Source organism: Chiloscyllium plagiosum, chromosome 12 (assembly GCF_004010195.1).
Source record: "Chiloscyllium plagiosum isolate BGI_BamShark_2017 chromosome 12, ASM401019v2, whole genome shotgun sequence".
NCBI lineage: Eukaryota > Metazoa > Chordata > Chondrichthyes > Orectolobiformes > Hemiscylliidae > Chiloscyllium > Chiloscyllium plagiosum.
In genome coordinates this window covers 48573669-48588964 of record NC_057721.1, presented here as the reverse complement: position 1 = coordinate 48588964, position 15296 = coordinate 48573669, and the positions used below count along the sequence as shown (strand labels likewise).

The following is a 15296-nucleotide window of genomic DNA, read 5'->3' as shown; positions in this document are numbered from 1 at the left end:
TTCCAGCAATACATTTCCAGCTCTGATCTCCAGCATCTGCAGACCTCACTTTCTCCAACTAGATATTGGGACAACTTGACAAGGAAACCAGAGCAAACCTGTGGATTCAGCTCACTGCTTGCTCCATACATTCCATGTTGGACTCATGGGAACAACACCGTCATGGATATAGCCACACGCACCCCACATCCACAGATATTGGCATTTGACATGTGTCAGCCTCTCAGGACCCAAATGACACATCTCCAATTCACTTACAGGACACTCTTGCACTTCAATGCATCTCAGACTACAACAATAACTTTCATTATAATGCTGCAACATTATATTCTCAGAGATACACATTGCTCATGGACTGGACCAGAATGCATCTCCGGGGTCTTTGCTCACTGTCATAGCACTTACTCACTCTGAATCTACCTGGATTTTACAGCATTCCTACCTTGCATTGCTTTGCTTTGCCTTTTTGCACTTTACCCCCTCAGCCAGCGATGCCTGACTCTTTTTCTGCTATCTTGCCTTGCGATTTAGCACAGATACAATGCGAGGAAAATATTTACAGGGGAAGCTTGTCATAGTTGTACCTTCCGAGTCAAATCAAGGAGGCACAAAGTCAAAGACAGCCCCTGATAGCAGTCTAGACCCTGCTTGGGTCGTCAGAGTCTGGCGTGAGGAGTCGAATGGGGTGAGGAGTCGAATGACAGGCAGCGCACCACCTATCTTGATTCTCTCTGTCCTAATGTGGGCTGTTTTCCTCATGGAATGAGAGGTCATGGGTATTATGGAAGACAAAATTGGATGGCGCAGCCATTACGTTTGGTGCATGTAAGGAGGGATTCTGTGTGAGTGAGTTGGCAGCACAGGGGACATGCAGGCAGGATTAGTGATGTTTGGGGTTGAGGTGGAAGAAAGTGGGGAAGATGGTGCAGGCATTAATGAGAATGGTAGAGCATGAGCCTTGGTGGAAGGTGGATGCAGTAACAGATGAGCGTGATGTATTGGAGAGAAGATGAAGGCAATTAAGGAGAAGGACCTTAAACTTCCTAAATTGCTGTGCATTCTTCCAGCTGGCTGAGAGTGCTTTAGTCCAGGTGACAAGCTCAGACTAGGCTGGCATTGTCTGGTGTTATGGTGCCCACTGTTGATCTTGGCAAAACCATCCCTGCAGTGTATGTTAACCCATCTAACAGAATTTCCAGGTACCTGCCGGCACATCAGGCTAAATACCAGGCTTTTAAAGATGCTGTGGCTGCAAGGGATTCTCGACAAATCCAGGTTGTCGGATGAGTGTCATGTTGAACTGGGAATGGTGCATGGTAAGATGGTATGAAAACTGGATGTGAGAGAGCCATGGGCTGTGGTAGGCAATTAATGAGGTGATTTGGGTAAAATATGGAGAGAAACCCTACTAGACCACATGATGTTGAACCCTTCAAAAAAACTCAAAGCAAGTGTATGCAGCCGAATAAAAGTATAAGATTCTGCTCCTTGTTCTTTAACAAGAGAAGAAATAGTAATGTTTTGGGCATTAATAGTTTGTTGTTTATTAGGATCCCAAACATCACTTACCTCATTCCAAAAGCTCTAATTCGGTTTATTTTTAAAACCAAACACATTTATCTAAATATAAATGTGACCTCTTGATGAGCTGAGCATGTGCAGTATTCAGATCTAAGCAGGGACGACAAAACTGAACAACAATATTTTTCTAAAAGTAAGTTTGCTTTTGTTTCCAGCCTTATATTAACTTTTGTTGCATTTTTCTATTGTAAAGACATATGGATATGTGTGCTGCATATTAAATTAATCATTCAGCAAAAGCGTTCAATGATCATTGAATATTATTAGAGCAATTAGATCTTGTGATCCAGAAAACACAACTTGATATTTAATAGTGTACAAAATCCTTGTCAAGTAAAATCTTCATGCTGGTGCAACTATATTTGAAAAATACAGGGATTTTAATGGTATTGCTCATTTTATAGAATGCCCTTTTTCGAATAAATACTTATAACATTTTTAGTTGCATTTCTAATGAATTCAACAGGACATAAAGGAGTAACATATTTACTGATTTTCTTAACACTTACATAAGTTTAATTTTAAGGTGATTTAAGAAGAATGAAACCATATAGGTCAGTTCGTGTCTCATAGATTAAACTTTTTTTTTACTGCAGTGTCTTGTGTGATGGAATAAATCTATAAGAATTTCAAATAGCCCTTCAAATATGTTTAGAGAGACTGACAAAAAGTGATTAAAATGTTGCATTTAACAAATAAACAGAAATCCTGCATGATTCTTGGAGTTTGATTAAAACCAAAATGGCCTTGCTTTCAACACTGAAGAAAGAAATTTAGTATATGACTGAAAATTATCAGTATTGAATAGTCTCACTGACCACAAGCAGTGTGTATCATAAAACCAGTAAATGCTGGAAGTACTTAGTCAGTCTGACAGCATTTGTGGACAGAGACACAGTTAACGTGTCAGGCTGATGACCTTTTCAAGGTTATCAATCTGAAGAATGAAACTTGGTTTCACTCTCCATGAGCTAAGCATTTCCAGTATTTTTTATTTGTGTCTCACATTTATGTCATCAGCAGCATTTTGCGGCAGCATTACAAGCTAGATGTTTTGATTATCTCTGTGCGATTTGAAATGCCAGCCTGGGGATTTCTTCAGGAGCACAATTGGGAAAACGTCACAATACCCTGCCAATATGAGCATAAATTGTTCTAAATTATTATTAAATTAAGTTCCTAATATTATTAGTAAACTCTGAACATATTTCAATGCCACTAATTGGAAGCTTGTCAATTTTGGGTGACAGAAATTGTTTCCTGCTGCAGGATTAAAATTTCTGTAGTGATTTGAAGGGAATTTAGGGTGAGGTTGCCTAGTTGGGATTCGTTTTCTCTTTTGGCATCCAAGCAACTGAGGCTGGGATACAGAGAAGTGCATCTCAGACCTCAACTCGTAAAACTGGAATTATGAATTTTACTTTCCTGCAGATCATTAACAATGTACTTACGGCCTACATGAGTATGCGAGTAAAAGAAGGACTGTCTCAGTTTCTTGTTTCTGGTCTGTATATTGGCAGATGGATGCTGTGTGCCTTTTGTATTGCTTGAGCAGCCTATCCTCCAGCAGAAGAACAGTGGAGGTTAAAGAAAGACACTACAATCACAATGGGATTTCATCAGAATTAAGGAACATAACTTGAGTAGGGTTGAAGATAGATGGTAATCAAGTGTCAAATGTTAGGGCTTTTGTGGTACAATAGTACTAATAGTACTATCCTTATCTTGAGCCAGGAGGCTTGCATACAAGTCCCATCTGCTTCACAGGTGCGTAATAACATCATTGAACAGGTTGATTAGGAAAATATCTATAACTCATTTCCAAGAAGTCTCTCTCATCTGCTTTATTTGCCTGCATTTGAAGTACACCAGACCTCCCATGACTCTGAATATAGCCTACATTAATAATAGTCTGAAGATACCTGATCTCACCTGATCTCAGAAGCTGATCACAATCAGGTTTGATTCGTAGTTAGACAAGAGACTGCTGGGAATACCAAGTAAAGCAGTCTTTATCTAATCAAAGGCTCATTGGTCCAATGGTAGTGTCCTTACCCCTGAGCCAGGAGGCCAGGGTTCAAATTCCACTTGCTCCAGAGGTGTGTACTCACATCTCTGAAAATGTTGATTATCTGCAGTGGAAGTGTCCCTACCTCTGGGTCAGAAGGTCCAGGACCTCCCTCCCTTGGAGGTATACATTAACCTTTCTCACCCAGAGGATAAACCATCATAAATTCTTTTCAGTTGTGAATTATTTTATGAGATTTTAAGTGTTTAATTTTAGGTTTAATTTATCTTCTGACATCTCTTCTGCCTCTTTGTATCTCTCTTTCAATGCAACTTTAACTCTTTATTGCTCTGTTATTAATTTATTCCAATTCATCACATTTCAGTTCTTCCACTGTTTATTTCTCAATCCACAAATTTCCTTGGTGAAGGTGACTCACTGTTTGTTCCATTGTTCATCCTGATCCTTCATGTCTTTCTTCCCTTATTGCATTGTTTTTAGAAAAACTGTGTTAAATTCTAAAAATGCTGGAAGCAGCCTGTGGGATCAAAATCTATTATTTCTACTTATTTTTCTTTTCTTGATTGCTTTTCTCTTTGACTTGTATCTTTCCTTACAATATCATTTTAACACTTACTCTTATGCTTTATTATTTCCACATGACCTAACCTTGCTCATTTTCTCCCTCTCATTAATAATTTGCATCCATACCCATTCTCCCTTTCATTAATAACTTGCATCCACAGTCATTTTATCATGATCTCTCTTTTGTCTTCCTCATAATCTAGCTTTCTTATTCTTCTATGCTGTCTAATTTTCTGTCCCTAATTCACATAAATTCTTCTTATTCTAATTTATTTTCATGGTGATTCCCCCTTTCTCTCTGTTTCTCTTCATTCTTTATTTCTATCACCTTCGTACTCTATGTTGTAATTCTTAGTTTCTTTAATTTCATATTCTCTCAGTCTTTCTTTCCACATTCCTATTATTTATTATTCCTATTTCCTTGTTTTTTTAGATTAGATTTCCTACAGAATGGAAACAGGCCCTTTGGTCCAACTGACCCTCCGAAGAGTAACCCTACCCAGACCCATTCCCCTACTCGATACTTAGCTCACTAGCTAATGCACCTAACTAATGCACCTAACACTATGGGCAATTTATCATGGCCAATTCACCTAACCAGCACATCTTTGGATTTTCATTTTCATGCTCTTCTGATTCTCTCATTATTTTCCTCCTCCTCTTTCATTCTATTTTTGTTCTTATAGTTTTTCTCTTGCTCTCATTTTCCTTTCCATTTGTATTTATCATTATTTAAACTTTGCTCTTTTAAACTTGGTTAATATTATTTTCTTTCATTCAATTTCTTTCACTCTTGTTCTCTGATCATTAACCTCAATATTAACTTCCCATGACAAATGGGAGAGAGTTGGAGGTGGAGGATATATAATCAAATGTGCAAAAAACAGTCCTAACTTACTGCACCTTTTATTGACGACAGGTAGCTACTGTAAATATATTTTCTTAGCTGGGAATCTGGTATGCGAGGTCATGGTCACAGAAGAAGGGTTGATTATTTTGCACTGCAGTGAAATGAAAATTCTTCACTCAAATGGATATGAATCTTTGGAATTCTCTATTGTTGATGCTCAGCTATTGAGCATATTCAAAACAGGAGTTTATTTTTAAGTACTAAGGTCATTGTGAGTAATAAGGATTGTGCAGGGAGGTGGACTTGAGATGGAGTATCAACCTCAATCTTGCTGTATGGCAGAGCTGGTTCAAAGAGTAAAATATCCTACTCCAGTTTCTAATTTCTATGTTCTTTTTCTTTAAAGGCAAATGCAATTCATCCCAGATTGTCAGTATGCAATTTCTATTCACTATAGGAACATAAAACCAAATCCAGTCTAATCAGGTGAGATATACCTTTCCTCTTTTACAAATTTCACAGTTCCTTTCAGACAAATGAAATCCCTGAATCTAAATTAATGTCTACCAAAAATTGCTCAAATTCAGTAGTCATTAGCTGTATTATGAGGATAGAATTTCACAAATTGACACACCCCATTGTTGGTGTTGATGTTGAGTCAAATTACCAGAAAAATATTTTGATACACAGAATTGGATCTTCTACTCATACTTGACCTCTGGGTGATTGGTACTGAAGTTCAAATGAATATAAATGAAAAATGCAATTCCTTACACTTCATCCCATCACACAAATTACAATTTGTTTCTATTCATTCACAGTACACCTAATTCCATTTACTGAGATCACTGCATGATGTTCTGCGTATGTTATAAAGCATACCTCATTCAACTGATGCTCGATAAGCTGGATTTTTTTTAAAAATTGAAACTTATTGGACATAAAATTTCTTAATTGATATGTAATGTAATTGTTTTTATTCTTTCAGTGGGGAAGAAAGAAGATTAGTCAAAATGGTAAGAATTTGAATATGAACTTCACAGTCACTGGCAGTAACATGCAGTACTAAGCTCTTAGTTCATAGTTAATGCAGATTTATCTTCAGATAGAAATTAATATTTGAATTTTCCAATACCTTCCCAAATCACTGTAGTTGTTATTGACCTTATCATTAAAGTATAACCTTGATCCCTCACTCTATTTTTCTCACTTCTCCTCTTTTGAGCACCTCACCTTATTACAGCCTTCATGGCTCTCTTTGAAAATTCTCATTCTCTACAGTGAGCTCAGAGTTTGTCACTGAAGTGGAATTCTGAGCTTACTTTTTCATTATTTGATGTTTCTTTTACTTTCCTAGGCAGGCATATCTTCTAGCATCAGAGATAATTGTCAAAGCACTGCAAGCCTGTGATAGTGTTATTAACATGTTGCCACCACAGAGACAAATAAATGGCTGATTGGAGAAAGATAAGTTCCTCTCCTGTTAGCCTCACTGCTATCATACAAACTTATTCGTCATTATGTCAGGGTTGTGTTTTCTGACTTATGCAAAATTATGAACTAGTTAGAGCAATTCATCATTTGGTTTTTCCACAGATCAGATCCTCTGAGGAATGCCAATGACCTAAAAATTATTGGGCATAACTTAGTAGCATGAAAGGGTATAATGACTGCATGTGTAAGTGAGTGTGGTGGGTTGGGTGTTGCACAAATCCTAAATTTAAGGGATATAAAAGGGACCTGAGAGATTCCTACTACCGAGTCACTTCAATGTCTTTGGTATCTGTTCATTGAAAAACATTAAAAGATTTATAAAGCTCCACTTACTTAAAAATATTTAAAATGACATACAAGGTTTCTATGACATTTATTCTATTCTAGCAAGTTTGGAATACATCTGACCTCACTCTGCTTCTAATATCTCCTATGTCTCAAAGTTTAACTCGGATCATTTGAAACTTTTTGGCCTCCATGATTGTTTAACATCTGAAAGAATTGATATGTCTGCCCTGTATCAAATTTAAAATTTACCTTTCTTGCCATTAACTATGATGTCTGCACACTAGAATTTGTCTTGGTGCTTTGGAAAATTCAATGTGCCTGAACTACATTGCCCAAGAATAATTCATCCTGGTACTCAGTGTCCTCTAATATCTAGGCACTTGAAACTTCTGTGGTCTGTTTTCCCTCTTTCTGTGCTGCCAATGCAACTCTGTACTGGTATAAGCAATCATGACCCTCTGATACTGGCTAGGCCTGGATTTTCCTAATGTGGTCTCTCAATCATATTCTGTAGTTCACACACTTTCTACTGGACAACCTTCTGAGTGCTTGTTTCTTCCCAATTCCAATAAAAAAAACTTCAACTAATTAGATTAGATTAGATTACATTACAGTATGGAAACAGGCCCTTCGGCCCAACAAGTCCACACCGACCCGCCGAAGCGCAACCCACCCATACCCCTACATTTACCCCTATACCTAACACTACGGGCAATTTCGCATGGCCAATTCACCTGACATGCACATCTTTGGACTGTGGGAGGAAACCGGAGCACCCGGAGGAAACCCACGCAGACACGGGGAGAACGTGCAAACTCCACACAGTCAGTTGCCTGAGGCGGGAATTGAACCCGGGTCTCTGGGGCTGTGAGGCAACAGTGCTAACCACTTTACCACCGTGCCGCCCACAATTGTAGTGTTTTACTTGGTTTAGCTGATTAATTTCCTTGTTGCTCACCCCATTTTTAGTTGTGGGATTTTTCCTGTTCTTTTTCAATATTTTTGTGGGTTAATTCTTTTTGTGGTCCAGTGACTAAGTGAATATATGCTTTGATCTTAATGTCCATTGCTTATTGCTACTTGACTCTAATTAGCTTCGTTTCAGGTTTCTCCTCCACCTCTATGTTTGGCTCACTGGGCTGGCATCATTTACCTGCAACACTGTGCTGTCTTTGGGTATCAGTTCAGACACTGCTTACCTCTTACCTCTTGTCTTAGGGGTATAGTCACTGTTTAACACCATGTAGTATGATCAGGTCTATACTACAAGAAGTGAAACTTATAGATTTTATTAAACATAACAGATGGTAAGAGAGGACAAATCTGGAGTCTTACAGACTCAGGTTCCAATTCCAAATGATCTTGCATCACTCTGACTTATGCATACCCTCAGTGGCTCTTTTAGAGTAAAACCATAGTTAATTCTTTATTTCATATTATATAGATATGAATTCATAATTCTAGTCTGATTTTGAGCATGTACAAAATATACAACACACACCCTACAGTAATATGCAAGTGCATCAAGTAAACCAATGCAATTAAAGCAGGATGTTTTTGCTTCTATAGATCAGGAATAGAAATACAACTTCTCGACTGCACAAACACTGTGAAAAATGTTATAATCGGCACTGCAAAAAGACTTTTGAACCTACTGTTTCCTGTTTGGTTATCAGTTGCTCTTCCAAGTGTGGTGCTGTCTTTCACCAGTGTAAAGAGGATGAACATACACTACTATGTCCACAGGAACAAGTACCTTGCCTGAATTCAGCCTTTGGTTGTCCCTTCGTTATGGCACGCCAAAAACTTTCTAAGCATCTTTATGTTTGTCCTGCCAGCATTGTGTGTTGCTCAATGCAATGGAATCGCTGGCCAGCTAATGAAGATGACATTGCATTAAATAAAAATGCTGTCAAAGATTCCTTGAATCCTGAAGACTTAGACTTCAGCACTGCAATGACAGATCAGAGGATTCTTTTCAATTCCGTGAAGTTGGCTGAACTATTCCCTGAGATGGCTGAATCTGTTGATGAAAATAAGTTAGATTTGAATGAGGAAGGGGCAGTGGGAGAACAAGTCAATTATGCAACTTTAGATGGGAATTTCAATGAAGCAGGTAAAGTCTGTGCAGATGTGGCAGAAATGGCTGAACCTACTCAAGAAGAACAAATGGCTATTGCAGAATCCAATGAACTCGAATATTTGTCTATGTATTCTACTTGGGAGCATATTTTCAGTAAGGATAAAGGTTGTGCCTCTGAAGAAAAAGCCACAAAAACTGAAGCCAAGCAAAAGAGTGAAAAGTCATTAGTTTGCGAAAGTAACAGAAGTCTACATGAAAATAAAATGAATATACCCCCAGATCCAGCTTTGTTAGCATCAATTGAAAAGACAGGTGAAGCTCCTTGGCAGGAAGGTGTTCTAGAAAGGCTAGAAACTCAAATGGATAGAAAACACTTCAATATGTACTTGGTTCATCATGGCAGTATGCTTATTCGGTTTGGCCAGATGAGTGCATGTACACCCAAAGAAAGAGACTTTGTTTATGGGAAACTGGAGGCTCAGAATGTTAGAACTGTCAACACTTTTAAAGTTCCTACCAGTTATCGTGCCAAGCGTGGACATGTTGGAGAAACATTGTCAAGTAAGGTCAAAAAGGAGAACAAAGCTGTGGACACTTCTGACCTGGACACAGAGGATCATTATAATGATGAAGTTACTATTTCATTACTTACTTATTTGGAAAAAGTTTTAAAAGGCCACATTATATCAGAAAGAAAAGTCACTGACGGGCTGACCATTGATTTTGCGACTCAGACATATTCTTTCCCCTCCTCTCCTTTTAGCCGTGATGTAACTTTGGCTGATGTAGCAGCACACAAAGAATCTTGTCTATATCTGCAACTCCAGATGGAGTGTATCACAAAACGATACAACAATGCCTTTACATTTATGTGCCACCATTTCTTCAGGAGAGATGAGTTTTCATCACATTTCAGGAATGTGCATGCTGATATTCAGTCAGGCCTGAATGGCTGGATGCTACAGAGATGTCCTCTTGCTTATCTTGGCTGTTCCTACTCACAACTGAGATTTTGCCCTTCCAGTCAGAAGGCTAAAGTGATCTACAATCAACATCAAAGTACGTTTGCAGTCAAACCAGACATTCCTGCAGTTCTGTGTCAGCACAGTCACAGGGATCCAAAAATATGGAAAAGTAGGAAAAGTGGGCTCAGCTTGAGCAGTCTTCCATATGAGATACTGAGGTACATTGCAAGCTTCTTGGACAGCTATAGCCTAGCACAACTGTCCCAAGTATCTGTATTGATGAATGCAATCTCTTTCACTTTACTGCAAGAGCATGGCATGGTCTTTCTTGTCTGGGAAAAGAAGAGTTACTCACATGGAAGCTTCTCTTGGCGAGCTCGAAAACGGGCAAGTATATTTCTTTGTCTTGTTCATTTAAAAATTTTTAAAGAAAAGTTTAACATGTTCCATGGCTTCTTTCCTGCTTCTGTGATGTTTAAATTGATGCCAGCAATTTATGTAATTAAACTTAATTCAGTGAAAAGTGAATAGAAACATGGAGAGTAGTGGGAACTTTTAAGAATTCCAACAGTGGTGGTAATATTTTAAAAACCATTTTTTTCCATTAATGGGAATTATGATGACTAAAAGGAACAGTTAAGCTTGAGAAATGAATGTCACCCATTTCACTGGCCTCAACTAATTAAGCACAATGAGTTTACAACAGGTCTATCACATTATGGCAGCTTGTTCTGCAAACTTTCCATGTTAATGCCTTATCCCTTGATCAGCTCACTTATCAAACACATCCTGTCTCCTAATCTTGTTTACATACATAGCACCAGTGTGCTTAATAAACAGTCTAAGGCTTCCGTAATCACACTTGAATGTCATGAATAGCATTCCTTTTTAGCTATTGGAGACAAAAAATATATTTTATTTTTGCCATAAGTTACTATTCAAATGCATCAATAATGCAAAATAGCATTTTTAATTTTGAATGAAGTCAATTTTAATTAAATTATTACAATGTGATTTTTAACAGTATATTATTTCTACAGAATTATTACTGACCAGTTTTAGTTTACTGTGCTGTCAATTCGCAAACCCAAAGCAAAATTGACAACCAACTCAAAGCTAATACACAGTCTGTCTATTTTTTATTTAAATTTGCAAATGTATACAGAACAGCAGATGCTTCCTTCAAGAGTTCATCGCTCTGTGCTGCTATGCGAGAACATATTGGAAAGACAGCCTTTATCTATGCTCAACAGTAGTTAGTCCAGAGAATTCTTCCCTGTTTGGACATTGTGGGGTCTTGATTAATAGCTAGATTAGTTTGTTTTCATTATTGACCAAGCAGAGGGCAGGAAATAATCAAAGGTCAAAAAAATTCAACTTCCGTAGCTGAGGAAGAAGTGTGACACAGTTGTTGTGAAATTTTTGCGGGTATCTTCCAAACACCCTCTGGAAAATTTGTGAAAACACCAGGAAAATGGCATAAATGGCCATTAAATTTCCAAGAAACTTTTCCTGAGTTATGAAAGCAGATCAAGGAATTCACACAGGAAATCTACCTCATGAAGAAGTCTTCCCTATCTTAAACTTAGAGGTGGGATATTGAAGTGATAGAAATAGTACCACACAGCTTCACAAATTTGATATAAAAAATGCAGGTATGAAGAAACGTCACTTGCAAGAACACCAATACTTTAGTGTTGAAGCTTAGTAGAATGTTACAGCAGACAAGAAATTTCTAAATATTAGCATTTGCTACTTTATTGTATGGCATGTATTTGCAAAACAATATCCCAGATCTCTAGGCTGGTGTTAATCATATAGCCTTTCCTTATTTTTCCTAATTTTTCAAACACTTAGGGGTTTTTACAATCATAAATGCAACATATCCAGCAATACTGTGGCATTATATGATGTCATGGCAAATCATTTTATTTGTGGCTACATTGCTGATAACTTTGAGAGGTTTATTCCACTTGTGCTTCCCTACGTGTCCTACATCGTCTCAAAATTCAGCACAAACATATGATGGTGTTCTCAATACCTCACAGCGTTAATGAAATTACCAAAAGTGCTCATAAGCTAAAATGCCATGAAAATAAATATTACGGTTAACAAGAAAGTAAATTAGCCTTCAACAACAAAAACCTGACAATTTGGGGATTCCGCCACTAAAGCAATATGTTGACCTTCAGTTAGCTCAGTTCTACCAATGCCAGTTTAAAAATAACTATCCCTGATTGCACTGTTGCTTACTCTGAGAATAGCAACTCATGTGGCATTCAAATATTTCAGTCTGCTGACCACATACATTTTCTTAGCTTTTTTATTTATGCCAATTGATAACAAAGCAGGAATAACTTGACTGATAATACATTGAACCATTTCAATATGGATAATTTGCATTGGAAGGGTTCACGTTATTAGAAGGAGCTATGAGCAATTTATTTTGGCCTTGATTCTGGCATATTAAATGTTAAGGGGGAATTTAGAATAAAGATGCTGGGCCCCAACGACAATGAATAGCATTTTATTAGGAACCTGTATTTTGAAGCATGATATTGATTAGGGCATCAGGACCCATCATTATTAGAGAGAAAATTGGATATGTGCAATGAAATGAAGAAATCCAGTTGCTATCCAACTTAACTGCTTCCCCACAACCTGCTCAACACTGCTGATAATTTCAACTTTGAAATATGTTGGTGCTTGCTCACAAGGTACGAAGTAAACGCTTTAGAAATTTTAGGGCTTGTAAATTCAAGTGTGTAAATTCTGCAGTATTTCAACTGTTTCATTGTTACTTTTAATGAAGCTATGTATCAATATTTTGACTGCCTTTTTAAAAAATTGGATTGAGGTTCAAAAACTGCCATGTGGGATTTGGTCTGATGTAAATGATCATTGCAGGTCTTTGGTTTACTATTTCAGTAACACAATAATTATATCCCTCACTATTTTGTATTTGTCAAATTAAAGTATATACCCATAGTAAGGTTAGTGTTTCTGATACTATTATTGACCATTCCTTTTGAGTTCCAGCCATTCCTTCAAGCTGTCAACAGTACAATTGTGGCTGCACTTTTGATGAGGAGTTTTCTTTCTTTGGAAGATATGAAAAACAATTAGTTAACTGCTAGCAGTGGGTTTGCTTGAACGTGTGAAAACAGTCTTGTTTTTGATTCAGTTACAATGTGTTCCTCCAGGATACCATGAGTATCTTAACTCGAAGCACAAACTGCAGCAAAATATTTCAGGAATTCATGGTATTGATTTTCCTCATGTAATCACATTTGCCTCATAGTGGGGAAGTGGTAATCTTGCCAGAATACTGTTAACTTTTACTGCAACAAAATTTTTATGACAGTGGGGAAAGTGGTATGCTGTAAACTAATTGTACAAGCTCTAGTCTTCCACTCAAGTCTAATATTCAGCCCATATAAAATGGTGCTAGCATTAGTGGCAACTTGTTTTGACTATATGTCAATGCTAAACCTTGAGGGTAGGGTTTCTGCTGCAGACCCAATTGAAAATTGAAGTTAAAATAGTACTTGTTAAGTCAAGCTTATTTTTTCTATAAAAATCATTTGCATTATCACAAGTTGAAGAAAAATCCCTATGTAGTGCTTCCTTGACATAAACATTGTAATATAACATTGGGGAGGAATCAATCTTGACAAATCTTGATAAATATAATAATTTCTTTTCACAAAAACATCCTTGAAATAGTTAAGACTGATAATGTGGTGCTATTTTATTAAGAAAGCTGAAAAAACTTTATCACCAAAAATTAGCACTTTTAATAGGAATCCAGTCCTCTAAAAACCAAAAGAACTGTGGATGTTGGCAATCAGAAACAAACACAGAAATTTCCAGAAAAACTCAGCAAACCTGGCATCATCTGTATAGAGAAAGCAGAGTTAACTTTTTGGGTCCAATGACCCTTCTTCAGAACTGCATTAAGTTGAGTTCTGACGAAGGGTCACTGGACCTGAATCATTAACTCTGCTTTCTCTCCACAGATGCTGCAAGACCTGCTGAGGGTTTCCAGAAATTTCTGTTTTTGTTCAGCCCTCAACTTATGCGCAATAAGATTTGAAATCACTGTAAATGACTTCATAGAAAATCATACTGAACCACTTGCCAGTCCATCTAAGAAAATCAGCAGAATTTTCCCGAGTAGACTTAGTGGTTTGATGAGATCAGTAGGGTCTGATTTGGGTGAATTGAATCTTGAATTAGTATAAATGATCATGGAAAATGTAAGCACGAGTAGCTTTGAGTGTTTTTTAAGATCACTGTTAAATTCCCTAATCTATTGAGATTCTTTAACCAATTCTGTCTGCATGGTTTCTGCTGAGATAGCAGAAACAAGTGAGAACTGAAGCTTGTGGGCTGTATCTTAGTTAAATGGAATGGGACCCCCTCCTCTAGGGAATCCCATTTAGTTTTGTGCTCATTTCAAATGTAAAACTTCCATTAATTTTGCGCAGAGATCGAGGAAAAGGAATTCCACTTCAAATTATGTGAAAAAAGTCATATTAGTTTGCACCCCTTTAACTCATACAATTTGCTTTTGTAAGTTGAACCTTATACCCAAGGAGCATTGGTAAATCTGAATTAGTAAGATTCTGACCCTTTCCTTTTATTACAGAGGTGGCAGTTCAGCTCTGTCTTCTCTACTGTCGACAGTTGGAGGTTTAATGATAACCCCAGTATCGCAGAACATCTGAAAACCTGTCCATACTATGTGACAGAGAGTAAATCAAAGCCTGTCGCTCTCATCAGTTTGTGCAAGTCTCCAGAATTGAAACAAGAGAAAAAGACCCTTGTTACAATGTTTAGTAAGAAGAAAAACACAAATAGATTTTCCAACCTGATTGTATGAAGTTTTGATGTTTTAATCCTGATTTATTTCAACTGTTTTATTCAATGCGCTTAATTAATAAGTACAAAGCATACAGCTTACACTTAGGGTGGTAAGGTCTTTGTATTTTAATTGTATTAAGATGCACTAATCTTTTTGAGTTGTGTTTTATTTGCCAAATAAGTTGAAGAGAGGAATGATAATTTTGTAGCAGGACACTATTTGACTGAAGGCTACAGCTCACATTTGTGTCACAAGGGAGGATGGAAGAAATGTTTAAACCAAGACTTACATATGATAAGCATGTAACGTAATTGTAGGAATAAATAGGACATGGTAATAATCTACTTACATCAGGAATTTCTTTTTAAGGTCAGAATCTGATTATGATCAGATAATTTAATGTGAGAATGAAGTTTATTATTAACATTAACACAGAACATGGAATGCAGTGGTAACGTCCAAAGGCTCAATGTGCTGCTGACAGAAGTTCAAACCTTATCACAGCAGCTAGTGGAATTTAAATTCAATGAATAACATCTTAAAATAAAAGCTAGTCTCAGGAATGGTAACCATGA

General features: G+C 37.2%; 1 protein-coding gene across 2 annotated transcripts; it reads left to right on the top strand.

The window, feature by feature from the left end:
- Positions 1-1664: 1664 nt before the first annotated feature.
- Positions 1665-15296, top strand: LOC122555223 (F-box only protein 40-like). Of its 2 annotated transcripts, XM_043700995.1 has the most exons (5): positions 1665-1714; positions 5431-5510; positions 6013-6040; positions 8376-10241; positions 14506-15296. In XM_043700995.1, exons 3-5 carry the CDS (start codon positions 6038-6040, stop codon positions 14737-14739), a joined length of 2103 nt encoding a protein of 700 aa, XP_043556930.1. In that variant the 5' UTR covers positions 1665-1714; positions 5431-5510; positions 6013-6037; the 3' UTR covers positions 14740-15296. The 2 variants fall into 2 exon arrangements, with proteins under 2 accessions (XP_043556930.1, XP_043556931.1); XM_043700996.1 differs by lacking the exon at positions 5431-5510.

Bases quoted from the DNA above. Each gene is read 5' to 3' on its own strand.
- LOC122555223 (XM_043700996.1), top strand. The intron at 10,242-14,505 runs GCAAGTATATTT...CTTTTATTACAG, and splicing joins CTTGGCGAGCTCGAAAACGG to AGGTGGCAGTTCAGCTCTGT.